This window comes from Centroberyx affinis, unplaced genomic scaffold (assembly GCF_046629955.1).
Source record: "Centroberyx affinis isolate AG114_WGS23_722 - 3 ecotype Tasmania unplaced genomic scaffold, CSIRO-AGI_Caff_v1 ptg000018l_1, whole genome shotgun sequence".
In the NCBI taxonomy this organism is placed as follows: domain Eukaryota; kingdom Metazoa; phylum Chordata; class Actinopteri; order Beryciformes; family Berycidae; genus Centroberyx; species Centroberyx affinis.
The window spans coordinates 19,320-39,828 of NW_027278733.1; the positions used below are offsets into that span (position 1 = coordinate 19,320).

The following is a 20,509-nucleotide window of genomic DNA, read 5'->3' on the forward strand; positions in this document are numbered from 1 at the left end:
TTTCACTTTGTATTTATACAGTTACTTTCTCTATTGTTATTATTTCTGTTTATTTGTTTTTGAGTTGCCATTATTACAGAATAGACTTTTATTGCATTTAAACATACAAATTATCATATGACTTTTCATTATTGACAAATGAGGATGAGATAAGGATTTGTTAAACATTTGCTAATATAATCAACATAAGTAATATTGTATGGTTGGAAAAGTGTAATTGACTTTATTCTCAAAGACTGGTGTCACAGCTACTGTGTTTGTGCCCTTTGTGTCACAAACAGGTTCAATTCTGTTCACTTTTTAATTGGTCACTCTCCACTTTTTAGGAGAAAGTATGACAAAAAGAAATTACAGGAGAAAAAAAAAGAGGTTACAGCCTGTTAGTCACATACTACACATAAAACATGCTTAGGCACCCATATACCTGAAACATGTTGGTGACAATAAACAGAAAATAAAGTCTTTATTTGGATGGAGAGGAGAGTGAATTTATCTTTTTTAGCTTTATTGGCCAATATTTGCACTGTTTGGGCATGTGTGCTCATATTCATAGATTACCTAAACAACAAATTCCACTTGTTGTAATATGAGCAGCATACATCAAGATCAGAAAGATGGTATATTTGTGATCTTCTGTTAAGCTTCTGTCAAGCTTTACTATTTTTTTCTTTTAATGTATTTTTGATTAGAAAATAACAAGTTAGCACAACGACAGTAATGCCTCTGATATGAATTAACAGCTAGACATGTGAATGTGTGAACACATGGTGAAGTCGCGTGCTGTTTTGGTTCTAAATCCCCGCTGCTTCTGCTTGTACTCATGTGAACTCTGAATCAGAGGCTGCAGTCTGCACGGCTGTGTCTCCTCCAGAAACAGAGGATCAACCTTGTCGCTCTCCATCTTTGTGAATAAATAATGTTGGGCTTTTTTGATTCATTCTTGCTCTACAGTTACTCACTTCGACTACAAAATCCCACACGTTTTCCAGACCTTGACAGGATTTCAAGATTTCAGTTGGTGTTCAATATGATTTGTGCTGACAGTGATATTACCCAGCTCCTATCAGCCACACCATATAACTCTATAAATGAAGATTAGTCCTCACAACAACACATTTTGGGCGAAAACCTTGCATCTCCAAAATGTCAACTTTTCAGGATCTAGAGAAAGCAGCTTTGTTTTTAGCTTGACCACCATGCAGTTTGGGTTTTGGAAGAGTTTCATAAGCCTAAAGTTCACAGAATTGGTCTCAACCATAGAGGAACCATGTAATCGTTCAACTGAAGTTAAAACACGAAAATCATGAAAATTGGAGTTACAAAGTTCTCACAGGATAGCAGTGATATGTGAGATGACACGGCATCAATAAACACAGAAAATGGTTTTTTTTTTTTGTATATTTCCCAAATTTTCCAAATTATTTTGTGCAATTTAAAACTCTTTCCAGACCTGGAAATTGACAAAGTGTTTTTCTATACATTTCCAGACTTCCAGACTTTACAGAAAGATGTTGGGAGTAAAATTTAACAATACAACAACCCTGCTGTAAAATGGAAATAGTGTATTTTAGGGTAGGTTTACCTCTAATTATCGCCTTTTTGCCCTCTTTTCTTTTTGGGTTGGAAGGTTGTGCTTCCACTGTCCTCATGTGTTTTTCTCATAAACATTCTGACAGTCTGAATATCTTGTAATCCATCTGTCAGCCATATATATACATATAGTCCATTCTATACCACAGCAAAAAACCTAGAAATAACCCTAAAATTATCTGGAATTTGACTACATGCAAGTCTGTAATTCAGACCTTTGCAAAAATGACTTGTACTTTTCAAATAGATTCATAAATTCCACCTCCTCTATTGATTGACATAGTCAAATATGTTTTGTGACATATGTTAAATTTGATTTTCATACACAAAAACATGTATTTTTTTCATGAAAATATTTCAAATGTCCCTGAAGAAGCGGACATTATTTGTACTTTAGAATTCATAAGAAAATAACCTTTAGCCAAAATGTTTCTCAAAAAAAGAAGCTGTGTAGTCGGTCTAATAGCACAACCCGCAATATTCAAATGCTCAAATACAGATATTTGCTTTCTGGGGAGGTATTTTTTGATTCTGAAAAATAAAATAAAAACATATATTCGTCACATATGTTTCACTGCCTGTTTAGTTCATTTTCATAATCCGGGAGGGTCACAAAGGTGGGACAACAAAGACTAAGAGCCTAGTGAAGGGCTGACAAGTGCATTATGAGGTTATGAGCTCAGTTACAAATGCCATATGAAGCCTCTAACACTCATGAAGCACCTTAAAGCACCTTAAAACTGTCACGGGATCATGTTTAAGTCACACGTCTGAGTACACAGCGCTGCTTTTATAAACTCATTAAGTGTGGAGCACAAGATCATCTCATGATTTACAGCATTTTGCATTCTGTGCAGCACACACGTCCACATATTGCATAGTTAAGCTGAGACGGGCCAATCGGCTCTATGTTAAAAGAGGGTCTGCAAGCTCTTCATGTAGCATCATGGTGAAGACATGAGACACAGGGTGAGCTGAGGCAGTCTAAGCCCTCTGGCAGACCATTGCGTGGCAGTCTAGTCCCAATATCCCTTATGTGTGAATTAGATTAAATGGTAACACTTTACAATAAGGGTACATTAATTAACAGTTAACTAATGTGTCTGGTAATCATTTACTAATGGTGTTCATGTTAACTAAGGTATTGATCTATACATTATTTAATAGTCATCTTTATAAACTATTAAATAATTATTATTATCACTTTATTGTAAAGTGTTATCGATTAAATCTTGTTGCTACAACTTGCAAGGCAAGGCAAGGCAAGGCAAGTTTATTTATATAGCACATTTCAGCAACAAGGCAATTCAAAGTGCTTTACATAAAACATTAAAAGCATCGAGACAAAATGAAAAGGATAAAATTCATATGAAAGACCAAGAAAAATAAAGTTCAAGAGCTAAGAGAATAAAAACAAAACAAATAGGCTAAAATAGAATAAGACAGGTGTAAAATACAAGAATAAAGGTTACAGTGCAGTGTGAGAGATGAATAGTTATTTGATTTAATAAAAGGCAGCGGCAAACTGAAAAGTCTTCAGCCTTGATTTAAAAGAACTGAGAGTTGCAGCAGACCTGCAGTTTTCTGGGAGTTTGTTCCAGATATGTGGAGCATAAAAACTGAACGCTGCTTCTCCATGTTTAGTTTTTTTAGTTTTGCAAACTGCAGCAGATATTACTCACTTCTAGTGTGACTATAACTGATCATTTGGATTTTTATTACACTGGACTGCCTACAACAGTGGATTGGCTGCTATGTTTTTGACGCCTGTGTTGACACAATTCGTAACGGCAAGTCATATTTACGGGAAATCTGATATGACCTGAATGCATCATCAAATTCATCATCTGTTTCCTGATTGAAAATGATGTTTTGTGATAGTGGCTGGGCAATATGACTACCAACTACGCCACCAAATAACTCTGTAGCTGAAGATTCTTCTTCATAACATAAAATATGAATGTGAAGCAGCATCCTACAGCTCTGTAAAATATCTCATAATAATTCCATCAAGAGTGAACAATATTTTTTCTTCTGACGTGTTGCCCAATTCCAAAACATTTCAACACCTGGAAATTACCAAATACATTTTTCATGGAAAATGCAGCAACACACTCTCTCATAAATCCAATACAATAACAATATTGTAAAGTAAGGGAATGGTTTTAGTAGTTTGAAGTAGTTGATGTAACCTGTGTACAAATAATTAGTGGGTTATGTTTAACTTTCAAAACATAACATTCTATGATATTTAATGTATTTGTGGGAGAATGACTAACTTTATTACAGCATCACAGGGTTCATTTTATGTTGGTCTGCCTTCCTTGACAAGGCCAATTTTGAAGTAATAGAATACTTTTAGTATATAAACATTCTATGAGTGAAGTTTATAAGCAATTATGCCTGTTTGATTAAGAATTGTAGTGAGAAAAGTTAGTGAGAAACCTTTTTACTGTTTTGCTTCTCTTCATTTGTGATTTTGCCATTTTCATTTTGGACTTTGGAACAATATTTCAATAATATTAAAGTGGGTTCTCATAAAGCAGATGTAGAATAATTTGATATATTACATGTGTTTCTTGGATTTGGATACAAAAAATACATGCTGTATTCAGCTTTTGAATAGAAAACCACAGATGTGACTGCCTCTTAAAGCAATATTCCACTTAGTTTTTTCTTGACCACCATGAAAACCAGAATATAAACTAATCACCAAGATCAGATGCAGCTGTACGAGTTTGTAGCGTTCAGATTTTTACTTCCCATTCATTTGAATGAGGCCATGAAAATAGACTGAAAACTGACATTTAACACATTGGTGAACAGATTCAACAACAGATCCTGCTGCTGTGATTTTTGATAATTTTTTAGAGCATAATTTCCCCAAATAGCTTTTTTTTTTTTTTTATTGGTGAAATAGCATTACAAAAAAAAAAAAGAGTGACATAGAAGATAAACAAGATAGACATAATGGACAGACATACAGACAATAGCATAAAGCAGTTACGATGATGTATGTGATGATAAGAGTCCAGGAGCAGAGAGATTACAGGTTGGCGTGTGAAGCAAGGAGTGTGGCATGTGTGGCAGAAAGAAAAAGACATAGTGTTAATGTTATAGTAATAAATATATGATGTAACAGCAATATCATCATAATAACGATAATAAAATAATATGATAATAATATAATAATGCTATCAAATAGCATTTTTATTGATAGAACAGAACAAAGTGGAGGCATGTATCCCTCTGCTATGTTCTTGTCTATCAATAAAAATGCTGGTGGTCAAGTGCCAAATAACCCCCAAGTTAAAACTAAGTGGAATATTGCTTTAACACACTGGAATTCAGAGTTCATCTATAAAACCTTTGAACAAAATCAGTAGCTCCCTATTGAGAACAGCACAATATGCATCTGCACTGCAGGAAGCCCACTGGTCAACACTGTGGATTAGACCGGCTCCTGGCTCCTGGCTCCTTTAATGTAATAAGTGTGTTGTGTGACTGGTGGGTGTGATCGACACGCAGCAGCTGGTAAGAGCCGGGCCCTTTGAGGCAAATCTGCTCGCAAAGAGGGCTTGATACCAGTTTAACTTTTTGATGAGGTGACGTCCATGCTGTGGACTAATCTTGTTTGGAGTTTCTTAAGGGACTTTAGGTAAACTGTTAGGCCTGTCCATACTAAAACAATCTGTTGTCTGAGAGTCTCAGAAGAGTAACGTCTAGCTTTTCTCCTGCCGGTTTTCACATTTTTATGTAAGTTGTGAGCAGTTATTATGATGTTTTGCATGTAGGTTTGTTGAAATACATTTTGAATTCATTTTCTGCTGCCTCAAAAAATAAAATAGTAGGAAGTTACCATCCAAGTCTGTGTAGAGAATCACACATTATAGAAACAGTGAATCTCATATATTTATATTTCTGTATGAAAAATGGTGAAAGATGCTGAAAGGCTGCAGCAAACCTGACTGGAATGACTGGATCCTGCATATTAAATGCTGTGAAAACATCTTAACTGGTTTTCATTGCTCATATAAAAAAACATATTCTATAAATTCGACTTTACACCCCAATGCAAACATCTAAATCAATGTGTTTACTGCAATACATGGGAATGTTACAGCTGGTGAATTTGCTTTGACAGTCCCTTCGGGAGCAATTAGCAATGAAATAACCACAACTATGTTACATTAATAACAAATAAATCAATTATTAAACTCGGCTTCCCGAGAATATCCATGAAATTCACCTCCTACCAAGACAATGAACAGTTAACGCCTTTCAAAAGAAGACTTTCTACACTGGAATCCTCTGGTACAGCAATGTAAAGCTTAACATGAATTTAACCGCAGCTTTTCCTTCTATTAGAAGTATTTCTTTTGGTATGAAGACACAGACAAAATTAGAGTATTGAAAGTAAGATTATAGACTTCACTGAAGAGCTTTAACAGGATTTCAGAGGAATAAAAAAAAAAAGCATGCCATTTAGTGGACACTTTTATCCAAAGTGCCTCGCATACATTTTAAAATACAGCAATCTATCGCCATTTTTTTTGCACTATTTGAACACTTCTCTACTTACCCCGAACGTCTTTTTTATCAGATGCATCCTTTTCCTCTGTACGTTCAACCTTCCTCTAAATAAAACATAGGAATAATATCGTCCAGAGGCATATTTCAGACCGCCTGTGTCAAGCAACGCTGAGGCATAAACACTCCCTGGAATAATCATATCGATGATTAAGTCGATTATTCCGCGGCTATTCCCGAGACAGCAGGGCCTTTCCATTTTAGCGGAACGATCAAGCTCCACTGATACAACTTCTTCCTTCCGTACACTTCCAAATGGGAACTTTGCGTCTCAGTCGGTGGCACCTCCACACAGTGGCCCTAAAGCAGGCTTTTGCACAGATATATTCCCTCCCTGATTGATTATTTCGGGCCCTTGGGGGTTCAAAGCCGGTCATGAACAATTTTTGGATGTCAGGGATCTGGTGGCCCTCGATTGACACGGTGACCTGAGCCAGATTGTCCCCGGCTACTCCGGTGTTACCTGAGGAGGAGCACATTAGTTGGGAAACCTTCTCCTTAAAGTTCAGGGTAAGCTCAGGGGAACAACAGAAGGTTCCACTCGTTTAGAGGTGCAAAGTTCAATAGGATTATCCCGCACTTTAGAACAAAAGGGGGAAACTGGAGGAGTCGATTTCAGCTGCTGCTCTCTTTACATTTCTAAATCTAGAATAAAACAGAAAATCCGGGAAAATATCCGTTCTCTTTTCTCCACGTTACTTAGATTCCTGGCATTTGCAGCTCAATTGCAATAATATTCCTTCTGTTGTTTTCCGTGAACATGAGCAAAAAAATCATTCTTAATATTACACGTACTTGACAAGCCATAAGATCAACGTCAAAGTACAGGTACCGGAGGAATGTGTTTCTATGCCCAGACCGCTCAGAAAGGATTTAGCTGCTCAGGCTCGAGTGACAGTTCAAGTTCAGTTCAAGGCCCGTCAGTGAAGAGCGGCGAGAGAAATATTCCTATTCTTATTCTAAATCCAAACCATAATTCATCATCATGTCAATTCCAACAGAGAAAGATAGGACAAATAATATCCAATAATATCCAAGCATTTGGTATGCATTGAGGGAAAAAAAATCTTTGATATTTTAATGATATTTAATTGTTGGTCACCGTAAGGATTTAAACCTAGGCTTTTTTCTTAGCTGTGGAATAATTCTTCTACTGACATACTGTAGATTTTTGTCTAAATTATTGACAATTCATCAGTGCTGCTTTTTTTTCCTCCTCACTGAACTCATTAAGAAATAAAATTTGGAGACAAACCACTACTGAGATGAAGGTGTAACACATGAATCACTGTGGCAGTCGTATTGTAGTATTGAACTCCTATGCTTGTCTGTAAGGTTTCTTGAGACGAACCCTTACAGGATATTGTCATATTTTTTGTTGTACATTTTCTAATGGAAAGTCAAATTTAAGGACTTTTCAAGGCCTGTTAAACACTACCAGGAAATAAATTGAAGACCGCTTTAAAAACAAATAAAGAAACAAAGCTGTCAAAATCAGCCTGTTCCTGATCAAATATAGCTAATGAAAGTTGTGAAGCTATAAATGGGTAGAATAAGAGAAAGGACACCAGGAAATGAAACGGTAAGGGACATGCAGTCCAACTGTGTTTAGTAAAGCAGACAGGATGCATATTGTGCTATTAACCCTGTTCTGGATTAATATAAGAGTGGATAAATAAAGAAAAAAATAAGACCTCTAATAACTGCATTTTAGACATTTGATGCTTTTTAAGACTATTTACATTTCTAAGACGCAATGATACCCTGTAAATAAGAAAAAAAAATCTTGTATTTGTATACAGTGTACGTTTTTTATTTTGTCACAAACAAATCTGATCATGCAAAAAAAGCCAAGATAGGAAAAACTTTTGAGCGCTCGTTCAAGTTCAGCATGACAGATCAGTATTCTCCAAAGAGGGTTAGGGGCGATGACGCATTCTGAGTCATCCACAGTTTTGTCTGATTACAGATTTAAGATCATCAAGACATCTGTGACACAAAGCACCCAAAACCTCTATGTGGGCAATTACTGTTTCTGGATTCAAAGAAGCCTCACTGCCTGATTACCAATCAAGACTTCTTTAAAGTTGTAATCCGTGACATTTTCATCTAAATAAATGTCTGTTTCGCAACTCTTCATCTGATGTAACACAATAGTGATTCAACCTACAGCCAGTTTATGCAAGGACTAGAAATTATTCAAGCCTATTCACAAACAGTCAAGCCTTTATGAGAAACTCATATCACTTTATTGACTGAGGTGTCCCTGAATGCACCGCAGAGTCTAACTGCGAAGCGTGATGAAAACTTGATATGAGAGACTCAGACTGTGTGTCTGCATTTTATTTATTGTTTGATATTTCCCTTGCTGTCCAGTAGTCATGAAAAGTTGTGCTATCCTTATCATATTTTCATGCTATATCATAAGATGCATGCTTCTCTATTTGTGTGCTTGAATTCTAAGGGATCCACTGGTGGGTGAGAGTGAGAAAAACAGAGATAGGGAAATAAAGAGAGTTGTGTTGGGAAGCAGAACACACAAAAAGCTCTGTGGCATTCTTACAGACCGCTGACTGATTGGTTAATCGACTGACTGATTGAGAGAGAGGCATCAGATCAATCAGAAATATAATGATAGTGCAGTAGTTACAGCCCAATTATACAATTAAATATAATCTGTTTTGCTTGATCAGTCTCACTAACAGCTTCACACGCCTCTGACTGCTGTAGTTGTCGATTCCCACGCACGCCGATCCCTTCGCTAATATTTACGTCTTTTCAAACTGACAGCGAACACCTCATCTGGCTTGTTCCTCATCCACCAGTATCCTGACAATCCATTTTTTTTATAAGGATGTGACTACTCCAACTGCCTGCTGCCTCTTTGATTTTTGTGATTGTTTTCCATTGTTTAGTTTTCTTTATTCCTTTACGATCACGTAATGTTGATCATCACACAAAAGTACAAATTTCTCCACTAAATCACAAGGAAAAGCAGGATTACATTATCTTGTCCCTTGCATTATTTGTTTACCAGGTTGGTTGCAATTATGGGATTCACAGACACTGATGTTTTCTGTGGTTTCACTTACTGTTAAGTCGGATAAGGACATCTGCTAAACGGCTGAATTGCGACGCTGTTTGTCACTGTACTTAAAATCTAACATCACTAAGTCCTTAAGACCAGTGGGCCGGGCGCACAATGCTCACCGCAAAGTAGAACCTCACCCACAGGAGCTGATAAGTCAACCAAATGGGTGGAGAATTGTTTAGGAAAGTACCTAAGAGATTACCTGACATTACCTAAAACATGCATTTGCAAGGTCAAGTTCACAAAAAAAGCTATAAGATATTTGATCTAGACGAAAGAAAGAAATAAAAACATAATTCCCCAGGAGGTTTTGGGTAACTGTGGTTTGTCTTTATGAAAGGACAAAAGCCCCACAAAACATGAAAAAAGGGAGAGAAAATGAACCAGTGGGTTTCAGCACATTCTCCCGAGACTGCACATCGCCCAAATTACCTTATCTAAGCACAATGAATCATTCCAGTTCATGTTTCCCAACATGTAAAGCAAAAAAAAAAAAATCTGAATGTGAAACAGCTGCTCGTCTCGCGCTGAAAAAAGCCCTGCATGTCTTTTTCAGCGCCCCCAGAGCTCACCCAGACCCTGACAGAGAGGAGGAGGAAAGGCAGTGTTGAGTGGGAGGATAAATATTACCATTTTGAATGGCCTCATCTTTCCAGCGGGGGGAGCATTTGTCTGCTGGCTCTAAAATAGACGGAGAGGCACTTTTAAAAAATATATATATATATATATGTGTAGCTGTTCTCTCGGTGAAACAGGCGAGAGAGGCACACTGACACCAACATTCAGAACACAGTCTCATAAAACAGCAGCTTATTGTGAAGTCCTAGGAATGACGGGATCAGAAACGGTGTGTGTTGTGTGTGTGTGTGTGCTGGTGGTGCGTTCACTGTCTTGCGCTTGAGGTGAGGTGATCTGGTTGTCTGCGTTCACTATACTGACGCAATAGACGGAGGGGCATATGTGCCGGGGTCGCCGAGGTCGCTTAAATCCAGCTCGCCTCCTGCGCTATCTCCGCTGAGTCAACATGGGGCGGAGTGCTGTGTGTTCAACGTATGGGACGTCCTGCCTGTAGGAAGCCAGACAAGTCATATAAGGCTGTCTGGTATATGATGATGACGACGGTTACACCTCTTCTAAAGCGGCTTCTTATGTGTGCAAGTGAGCTTAAATTCGTAAATGCACTTTCCCCGTCTTTCCCTGTTTCATTTGCGTATGTTTTTTTGCATAATTATCCTTCATTTAAAGGCGGTAATGTATCCCAGAGTTTCCCTACCATTGAATGTGTGTGTGTGTGTGTGTTTGGGGGGGGATTCTCTGCTTTAAGGAGCTGCTAACACTAAAAGAATGTCATTATCCTGGATTTTAATGGAGAGTTTTAGTGTCCCATGATGGTCTAAATGCTGTTTCAGAGGCTTTTCCACCAGTGTGTGTGTGTGTGTGTGTGTATTCTTACCTGACATACTGGTGGGGTTCAAGGCCAAGACTTCATCCTCAGAGCCTCCACAGACATCTGAATACCTGCCTACACACACAGACAGACGGCAAGAAAAAGAAGAATCAATCAATAAGTGCATATACAATAACGACAATAACACTCCACTGCAAGTCTTGGAATTACATATTTTATGCTTTGAGCTTGTCCAACCCTGCTGTGCCGTTTTAAAAAAGATATTGTACTACTAATTGGATAGAATCAACTTCCCCAGCTTGATAAAATTGTCTTTGAACAGCCTGTGTTTTATATCCCTTTGTTTGCATCTCAGGGGACGTTCAAGGATGCAATTATCACTGTTTCTTTGTCTATCAAAGGGGATTTTGCACACACACACTATATATGTGTGCAGGTGGGATGGTTCTCGTTCCATTCCTATCCCCAGTGCAGGGTGACATCTAGTGGCCAATCCTCCACTTCCCATTGCATTTCATAGACAGAGACAAAAGTGTGATGTTGTTTTTTTTGAAACGCCACATCTAACGTGTTCAACACTGCAGCTTAAGAAGATTTTTCCATCAAGTCTTCCTCCCTATCTGACACCTATTTGAAGTTTTTTTTTACTGAACTATTTTTCTTTGTCGCCTACATAACACGGTTGCAAAAGAACAAATAACAGTCAAGCCAAAAAAAGAGCTTAAGTAGGAAGTGTTGCTTGTGTGCACGCGTGTGTGTGTGTGTGTGTGTGTGTGTGTGTGTGTGTGTGTGTGTGTGCGTCTAGACCAGTGATTCTCAACCTTTTTCATATCATGGACCCCTAATTTAGTCCAGATTAGAACCACGGACCCCCATTTGATGAGATTTTGTCTCTCAGACCCAAATCTGAGAATATTTGTATTGTTGGATATGATTTTGTCCAGAATTCCATGACTATCTGTACTGTAGGTAGAGAGATAACAGAGAAACTATGATCAAAACAGTCATTCTTCTACATTCTCTAATTGTGTTAACTTCTTGTAAATGAAATAATGGTGAAGTTTAACAGTTTGCTCAATTTGCTGGGGACCCCCTGGAACCCCCTCAAGGACCCCTGGTGGTCCCCCGGACCACACGTTGAGAACCACAGGTCTAGACTACAGTACATCTCATATCAGCTCTCCACATGCCCTTTAAACTTCACTCTGTCTTGCCCTGATTATATTATGTTCAATCAAAACGTGAACATGCGCTGCTATACCAGTAAATCTTTTTATTATATCAGGAAAATTGCTTCCTGTAAAAATGTGCATCAAGGTTGACAAACTGAGTCCGAACACACTGGCAGTAAACAAGACAAGATTCCCACAGTGACATTGTGATATTAAATTCCTTGCCTTTTCCGTGACTTACCATGACTAAGTCGGCGCACTTCCATGCTATAAAATTTTATAGACTTATTTTATTACATATTTGACTGACTATTCTGTTCTTTTCTGGGTTGTTTTTCAGCTCAGAGAAGACAGAAAGGGGCAAACACTCTGCTTCCCACTACAGTCGGGCTTGCTGGGGAGGAAAAACAGCTGAAAAACCACCAGCTGATGCAACCAATGTGAGAGACAAGCTGCAAAAAAACATTCTGCTGTAGTCCTGTAATGTGTAAAATCCCCCTGATATTCCCCCCCGACTTTCCCCCCAGAGAACTCATCCAATTCCCTTCCTTCATGTCTGGAATTACGCCTCTGCAAATTCCACGATATTCCACGAGATTCCCTGACCGGTGGGAACCGTGTCATCATCCATTCAGGAAGCGTTGCCTGCCTGTGCATCCTATTCCGGCGCCGTCACCGCCTCAGCCGACGCTCCAGCGAGACAATCCAGGAGGGGAGAAAAAAAGCGAAAAAAAAAAAAAAAAAAAAACGGCAGCAAGGGGCATCTGAGGCCACAACAGCAGAAAACGCATTGAGCCGTTTCCGCCACAGGGTGGCGCGCACACAGCCGGGCATCCGCTGCCTCCGCCTGACTCACTCTTTACTACATATGACACAGCAGCATCTCTTGCCTCTCTGGAGACTCACACTGGCAGTGTAGTGTGGAGTCTGGCACTGTAAATGGCCTCGGCGAGCTGGGAAATCAAGCAAGATGCATTGAAGACTCTTTGGGACCTTTATAATGCAAGTTACAGTGGCATAAGACCAAGTTCACAAGTGAAAAAAACATGAAAACTGTCAGACTCAGGTTCTAAAAGTCTGTATGACTGGGCTGATTTCTCACCAGGACATTTTTAACACCTTTAATATCCATTTAAGAGCATTTAAGGCCTTGAGGAGAGATCATTTAAGACACTTGAACAGTTTCAGGAGCTGCAGAAACCCCATAATAATGAGAAAACGCTCTAATTAATCAACTGACTTCCAACCATTCACTAGGATTTCTAGTTTCGTTAATCAGCCTACATGTTGTTTAAAAAAAGAATCATTGTCAGCAAGGTCAATAAAAAAAAAAAAAGGTAAATGCAAAGTATTACAGCCTTCATAATTCCCTTCCACCGGAGAACAGCTGGCTTGAAAAGCATGACGGGAAACTCGGCTTTGGTTTTGCTGCGTTCCCCCCCCCCCCCTAGAGAGCATTTAATATCCAGACAACAGCTGGGGGAAGGCCCAAATCCCGGTTCATCCATACAACAGGTTTCCAAGGCTCTAATGAGGACAGGGACGGAAAAAAAAAACAAGAAACGCTCGAAGACGCTCGGGCTGAGAAAGAGCCGAGTCGACGTCCAAAGCGCGGCGCAGTACAGTTAAGGGAGAAAGCCGGGGAAAATAGCGAGAAACAGCGGGCGGTAAAGTAAATCCATACACGGAAAAGCTCAGTGATTGCGGGGGCCACAGCGGGACGCCGAGATAACAAGACACAGCAGATACTGAGCAAACTTCATGGGAACATCTTTATCAGTAACCTGCTATCAGGGTTTCTTTATCAAAGGCAGGGACTGAGCCTGTAAGCCTGAACAGGAGTCCAACCTTCACTAGATAGCAGACCTGAGAAACAGATTTTTTTTTTTTCCTCCCAAATAAAATGTTTCCCCTGGTGGTGTGTCCTTGTTTTGTCCTTGGTGTATGTTGTTTTGCCATGAAATGGATTTCATAAATGGCGAGTAGACGAAGGCCGGCGTTACATGGGGAAGCTTTTTTTTTGCAACTCTTTTGTATGCAAATAAGTTTCATGCTGCACTGTGTATACCCCCCCTGCAATTAACTGAAAAGTTGAAACAGCAACTTATTGCAACTAGGTTCGTGCAACAGCCAATCAAAACGCTGATGACATGTCACGTGACTTTCAGTTGGGCCGGTACAACTACAGCCAGCTGATAGAGTAACTAAGAAAAACAATGGAGGACATACAGCTTGTGACATACATCCAAGAAAAATAAATCAGTCATCCAGTATTTTGAAAGTTTGTGGATTCACTTTACATTAAAATACTGTCATATTCCAGGTAGTTTAAGTATTTCCCATACAGAAAATTAAGTTGCAGTGAACATTAGCTGCCATTGTGGTTAGTGTGTTAGGGGTTAAGCTAACCACTAACTGTGTAGCTTATGTTATGTTAATATTACGCCACAGCGAAAAGATTTAACATGCTGAATCACTTACTTTTAAGCTTGATGTCACCACAAAACGATGTCAATAATAATGGAAAACATGACTTTCAACCTGTGTAACAGTAAAGTTGCATGATCCTCATTCAACTCGCAGCTCACCAACACAACCAAGTTGTATGAATAGTTTCACTGTGTAACGCCGGCCTAACGTACAGCCACTGGACGCTTGTGGTTTAAGGTAATAAGGATGCTATCACACCTCCTGTTTGGTTTCTTTGGCCTGAATCAAAAAGTTGACTTTGTTGAATTTTTGTATTTGGTTGGTTCAGGTTCACATTGGACAATAACAAGTGAACCAGAGTTTTGGTAACCTGTCATTCTGTTGAACGTCCATCTCCTTCTACCCATAAACCCTTGCGTATTGGGGGTTGTTTCCTTTAGTTGGTTCAGATTACGTTCTCACTCCTAATGAACCGCACCGCAGTTCTCTTGTTAAAGGACTGAGACTCGTATTTTCATGCGTCTCAGTGTTGTTATTTGGTGGCACCAAAGTTCAAATGGCATTGTTCTCACTTGGCCACTGAACTAAAGGAGGAAACGTGCCATCGCTGCAAACATGCTTGGTGTGAACGCACCCCTAAGATTGCAAACAAGTGTGATTCATTGAGACAACTAGGCAGGTTACTTTCGGTAGACTGCTTTCATCCTTTGTAATCCCGTCAAATGCTTTTAAAACGTTTCACCGTTTGAAATGCCGGCGAAACGATCCACAAAAACTCAAACAATTTTGTTCTTTCCCTCCCTGGTGCGAAACCGAGGGTGAAAAGACAACACCACCAGGGGATACGCATTTTTGAGGGGAAACAAAATTTGGCACCACACCGGGCAGAAGCCACTCCCATAGGTGGTTAGAGGGAGGCATTTCAGGTCACCCAATTCCATCAGACAGGAGGTCTTGTCCACAGATGGCACTTTGTTTTGGAAGAAAAAAAAAAAAAATCACACGACTGAGTGCTTTGGTGGATCTCTAATTGCCATTTCTGCACATTAGTGTCCCAAATAAACAATAGTGACAATAATGGACTTCTACCGCAGGCGTAAATTAGCTAGAGAGGCAGAGAGTGGAGCTGCTCGAGTCCACCCTTTCCCTTTTCATCAGGCTCTGGGCTTTTCTTCTTCCTTGTTTGCTCTGTCTCACTTTTTTTTTTACACTTTGGCACTGAGAAACTAGGCTGAACTCTTTGTGTGGCCTTGGCTGGACAGCTAGATAACACAACTATATGAATCCCGACACTCTGTGCTGTCTTCCCAGTCGCTGCACTCTGACCTGCCCCGCTGATTATTTCTTTAGGCTCCGATAAAAGAGCTTGGTGCCAACTTCTACTTCAAAAGCCACTGATCTGAGGATCTTGTCTGGTCAGTGAAAACTTGGAAAGATTACTTGTTAAGTGTCAGCGCCCTATGTAAATGTGTTGTGACTGACTGTGCAGTTATGTCTGGCATTAATAGACAGTGATGTGACAGCACAAGCAAAGGCCGCAACCTAGTCTTTTATGCCTTAATCTCTTTATAATCCCTATGACAGCAGTACAATGTCAATAGTTCCAGATAAGATCATATAAATGTAGGCTACAATATGTTTTTAAATAAATACACTTGATACAGATTTAGCCCTTGCATCAGGGCTTGGTGCAATGCCAGGCAAGGTGGCGGCAGTCTCCAACATTTAGTCGGGTTTAACGCAGAGCAAGGTGAGCCAAGGTTATCATACAGTCAAAACCTCATTTATTCTCCATTCAACCAGACTGGAGTGGAATTTATCAAACACACAGAAAACCTCCAGGGTTTTCTCCCCGTCTTTGAGAGCAGGGCAGTGCAGCTCCAGGCGTGGACTTATGTGTGTCTCACATTTTCTCAGCTTGTATATTATGCACATATTGATTTCCATCCCAAGACCTTCCTGGAAAAGCCAGAGGGCCAAATGAAGTCAACAAAGAATGCACATATTTCTTTGATGAGAAAGCAGTGAGCCATGATGTTGAACAAGGTAAACTGCAGCCTGGCACTTACTCCGTTATTGTGCAAGCTGTGTGTTACGGTGTGTATGTTGTGGTGTCTGTGTGTGTGTGCCTGCATATATGTGCATGTGCTAACATGTTGCAGCCTTCATGCCTGGCCTCGCTACCACCAGCACCGCAACCACACACTGCTGCCTCTGTTTATACTCGCAGCTGGATCACATTAGTAGTACTGTTGCTATTATTATCAACCCAGTTAGGTACTTTAAACAGCTACATCTACAGGCAGTGTCTGAAATTAACTTTTTGGCTCACAAGCCAAGGGCTGGTAAAGTAAAAAAAAAAGTACCTGCCAAGTATATTTTTTTCCGGCCAAAATAATTATTGTACATTTTCCACCCTACTAAGTTTCAGTGCTATTTGGCGGCTTCACACCTACTATGGGAATGAAGTTTCAACTAACATCAGGCTAGTTACCAATCCAGACAGCACAGAAACAAGTTGAGATATTGGTTTGTGCAGAGCAGGCAGCCAATCAGGAGCCTGTTTGATACAGAGCCATTGTTTTGCTTTGATTTGATTGGCTCATGGTCAGAGTGAGCGTACAGCGGCCAGCAGGGACAAAGTTTGAGAACAGGCAAAGACCAAAGACTGTGTATAGCTGAGACATTCAAATGTTAGTGGCCAGTGCAATGGAGACCCCTACACCAAAGACAAAGAATTTTGTTAGCTTAGCAGTTAACTCTCATTAGGATCAAATTAAGGCTAGATGAGGAAAAGGAAGGATTTGTTAAGCTTGGGTTTAGGTTTAGGTGATTGGTAGAGAAAGTTGTTGACAAGAACAATGACATGGGTAAGGACTACACCGACTTTTGGTGTGCATGCTAACGCTTTCGCATACAGTATGTCAAGTAATCCTAGGCGTCTAGCATGATCCAAAATATGAAGATAAACCTTTTAGTAATCCAAAATTGGTATTGGTTTGTTATTCTGTGGCTTAGAATCATAACTTCTGAAAACAAAATCTCAATCTTCGTCATTAGTGAAGTTCTTTATGAATCAACAGCACAAAAGACTTTAGCTGTCTGGCTAACTTAGCTCACTTCCTGTGTAAACAAAACAAGCTAGGCTTGAAGTCTCGCGGGAAGAGGAAAGTTCATTCTGATTTATTTATCAATCCCCAAACAAGCCTGTCTGGTTTAGAGAGGTGTCATTAAAATTAACTAACCATCCAGCCCTAGAGCTGCTGCAAGATCTCATTTTCTCACTTTTAGAATAAAGCTATGATTACTTATCATACTGTATGATTTTGGGATCAATCCTCTAGGTGACCAATGGGCTAAACTCCCAAAAAGTTGGTGAAGTCTTAACACCAACTCCAACCCCTTTTTGATTTATAGACCAGAAGTTATATTCTCAACCACATCCAACCTCCCTGTTCCTTTCAGATCCTTCATGCCTCGCAACTGTAAACACTCAAGAGCCGCGGTGCTCGAAAGTCAGATTCACTCATGGTTTTTCAGTGTGTTACGGGTTTTGCTGGAGGCCGCGCAGCATTCTGAAGGCTGTGGGCGGGTACTTCCTCCTCTACACCGGGACGCATAATTTCTCGACCACAACAACTACCACATCCTGCATGACGAGAGACAGAAGAACACTATGTACTGTGCATTACCGAAGCTCTAAAACAAACATGACTGCATGATTAAGAAATGTGAACTCACCAGCACGCTCTAATGAAATTGATTTCCTCGCTTACTATTGACACCACAGGAAAAGCATTATGCAGCTGTGCATGCTACACAACTATGGCAGCTTATACCACAGATACAAGGACATATATTGATGTTATAGACCTGCAACACTTCTTTAACCAATCAGATTGCTTGCTGCCTAGAAGTACGCACTGCACAAATCCCTACCGGATACATACAGGCTTGAACTTACTTTGAACTTTGTGTCTGACAGACTGGCCTTTTTCTTAGGAAGGCCAACCGATATGGTGGAGGGTCCTCCTTAATTTCTTCAACAGCGTCAGCGGTGTCTGTATGTAAAACCTCCAGTGAAAGTGTGTGTGTGTGCAGACTGGCTGGAGCGTGTTGTGGTGTACTTGTGGACGTGCGCTACGGAGGTACTTCTGGAGGAGTGATCACTGGTGGGTGATGGGTGTGCTCAGGGTGTCCAATTAATGCAACCATTATTATCATTTCTTGTTCATTTTCCATACTTTTTTTTAATCTAATTCTTATTTTTATTTGAGGTACTTTACACCAGTGTCTCTGCGTTTTATTGTATGTAAAGGACTTTGTAAACATTGTTTTTAGAAAAGTGCTACGCAAGTAAAGATATTAAAGTTATTATTAAGGAGTTGCTAACCCACCTCCCATGATGGTGTAAGTGCTGTTTCAGAGGCTTTTACAAGAATACAATTCATCATTTTTTTGTTGTTGATTTTTCCCACATGAGAATAGTCTCATTTAAAACACTGGGCCTGGCTGACCTCTACGCAGACCGAGCTGTTAGAATAGCGAGCTTACAGTATGTAAAGCACAGGCAGTCAGGGTTAAGAATCATTTCACCATCACATCTCTAAATGACGGCAGAGCCAAGAGGACCACTAAGTTTATATGGGTGCAAGCAGGACGCAATAACCACAGACGGACAGTAGCTGCACAAATACCATAAAAAAAACCCTGTGAAATAAAGTATAGTTTTTCCCCCTGTTGGTACACTCAGTGAAATTGGGCTAAGCAGAAAACAGGAAATGGCACGTTAACAGGGTACATACTGTACTTTGCCTCGTTTCCAGATTCCAAAAAGGTTTTTGAAGTATTAGTGAAACAAATCTTAGCATCTACAGGCATGAAGAGAATCAGTTGTGCCTCACAAGCACCAAGATGTAACCAAGCCTGAACCAAGACACCATGCCATCTTTGCATTAAACTTAATGGGACATTCTTTACCGCAACAAATTATAAAACTAAACTCTATGTCTATAATGAGACATCAGAGCAAACACCTTCAATACACTCTTGGCTAAGGAAACTATTCAATCAAGCCTCTTGTAGTTTCTTTCAAGTGTCTGGCAATCTCTGTTACCATGTAAAAACTTTTGCCAGTAAGAATTGGGGTAATGAATCTTTGAGAGGAGAAGCACAATACAATGAGCAATTAAAATGGAGAGGAAGCGGAAGACATAAAAGAAGTCCACATTCTTCCAGTGTAAAAGAAAGTTGATGAAAAACACATATGCTATGTATCAACACCCTCAGTGACTTTTGAAACCAGAAGCCGATTTTTCAGCATCTAAAAATGATCCCAATTAGAAAATGTATAAGAATGACTCATAGGTTTCACTCTCAGCACTGTCATCTCCCCACATACAGTGCAGACAGTTCTAGATTTCAATACTAACATGTAAAGTTCTGCTTTAGACCACATGGCGCCGAGCACAACGCCACATAACACAACCTACAGCTGTAAAAAGCACTACTGTACACTGTTGGGAAAACAACGCCAAAGGGCATTAGGGCCTGATCTTCAAGTCTGAATGTCAGTCCTCCTAGAATTCTTTAGTCATAATCTCATTGTGCGCAATGTCTGCATGCATCATGAATCAAAAGTGCGAACCGGCAGTAAACAATAGTCATAGCCTTGACCGATATGCATCTGATTTGAGCTGGCATTTTGATAAGAGCCAAGCTTCATCTGCAGAACATTATGCCTCCAGCTCTCTAATACTTAATTTACGAAGCTGAATCACACCATGCAATTTGATATGGGCACATCATCATGGCAACTCGGATCACATAAAGGACAGCAGATGGTGTTTTCATTAAAGAATTCAAGCTGATATAAGAATCAACCGAATGACTTTGTTTGGGAGTCTCTAGTGCACTTATCATATTACATTAAGTTCTCTAGCCCCCGGGAAAAAACACACTGCCATGTCCAAAAAGCTCACTTACACACGGGGGCTATCCGGTGTATTTTGGAAATGCTTCAGTGTTACTGTTCCAATGTGCAAAATCAAGCACATCATCTGAGATATCGCATTGGAGACTGAGAGCTAAGCAGGTTCAAATAATGCATTATGAGTCATTAGTATGCTAACCAATAATCCATGCACTTCTCTAATGACTGGTGATCGGTGCAGCAGGCACAATAGGATATCAATAGTATGGATTAGAAAAGCAAAATGTATGGAAAAA

General features: G+C 39.7%; 1 protein-coding gene across 5 annotated transcripts in view; it reads right to left on the minus strand.

Annotated features, from left to right (window-relative positions):
* Window positions 1-20,509, minus strand: part of thrb (thyroid hormone receptor beta) — a 97,430-nt gene that overhangs the window by 14,748 nt on the left and 62,173 nt on the right. For 4 of the 5 annotated variants that reach the window (XM_071538547.1, XM_071538317.1, XM_071538389.1 and 1 more), the window contains 2 exons: window positions 10,725-10,793; window positions 9,902-9,952 (listed from right to left, as the gene is read on the minus strand). In XM_071538547.1, coding sequence (XP_071394648.1) covers window positions 9,902-9,952; window positions 10,725-10,731 — 58 coding nt within the window. In that variant the 5' untranslated portion in view covers window positions 10,732-10,793. The remainder of the gene's footprint in view (window positions 1-9,901; window positions 9,953-10,724; window positions 10,794-20,509) is intronic. The other variant, XM_071538621.1, reaches the window with a different exon arrangement.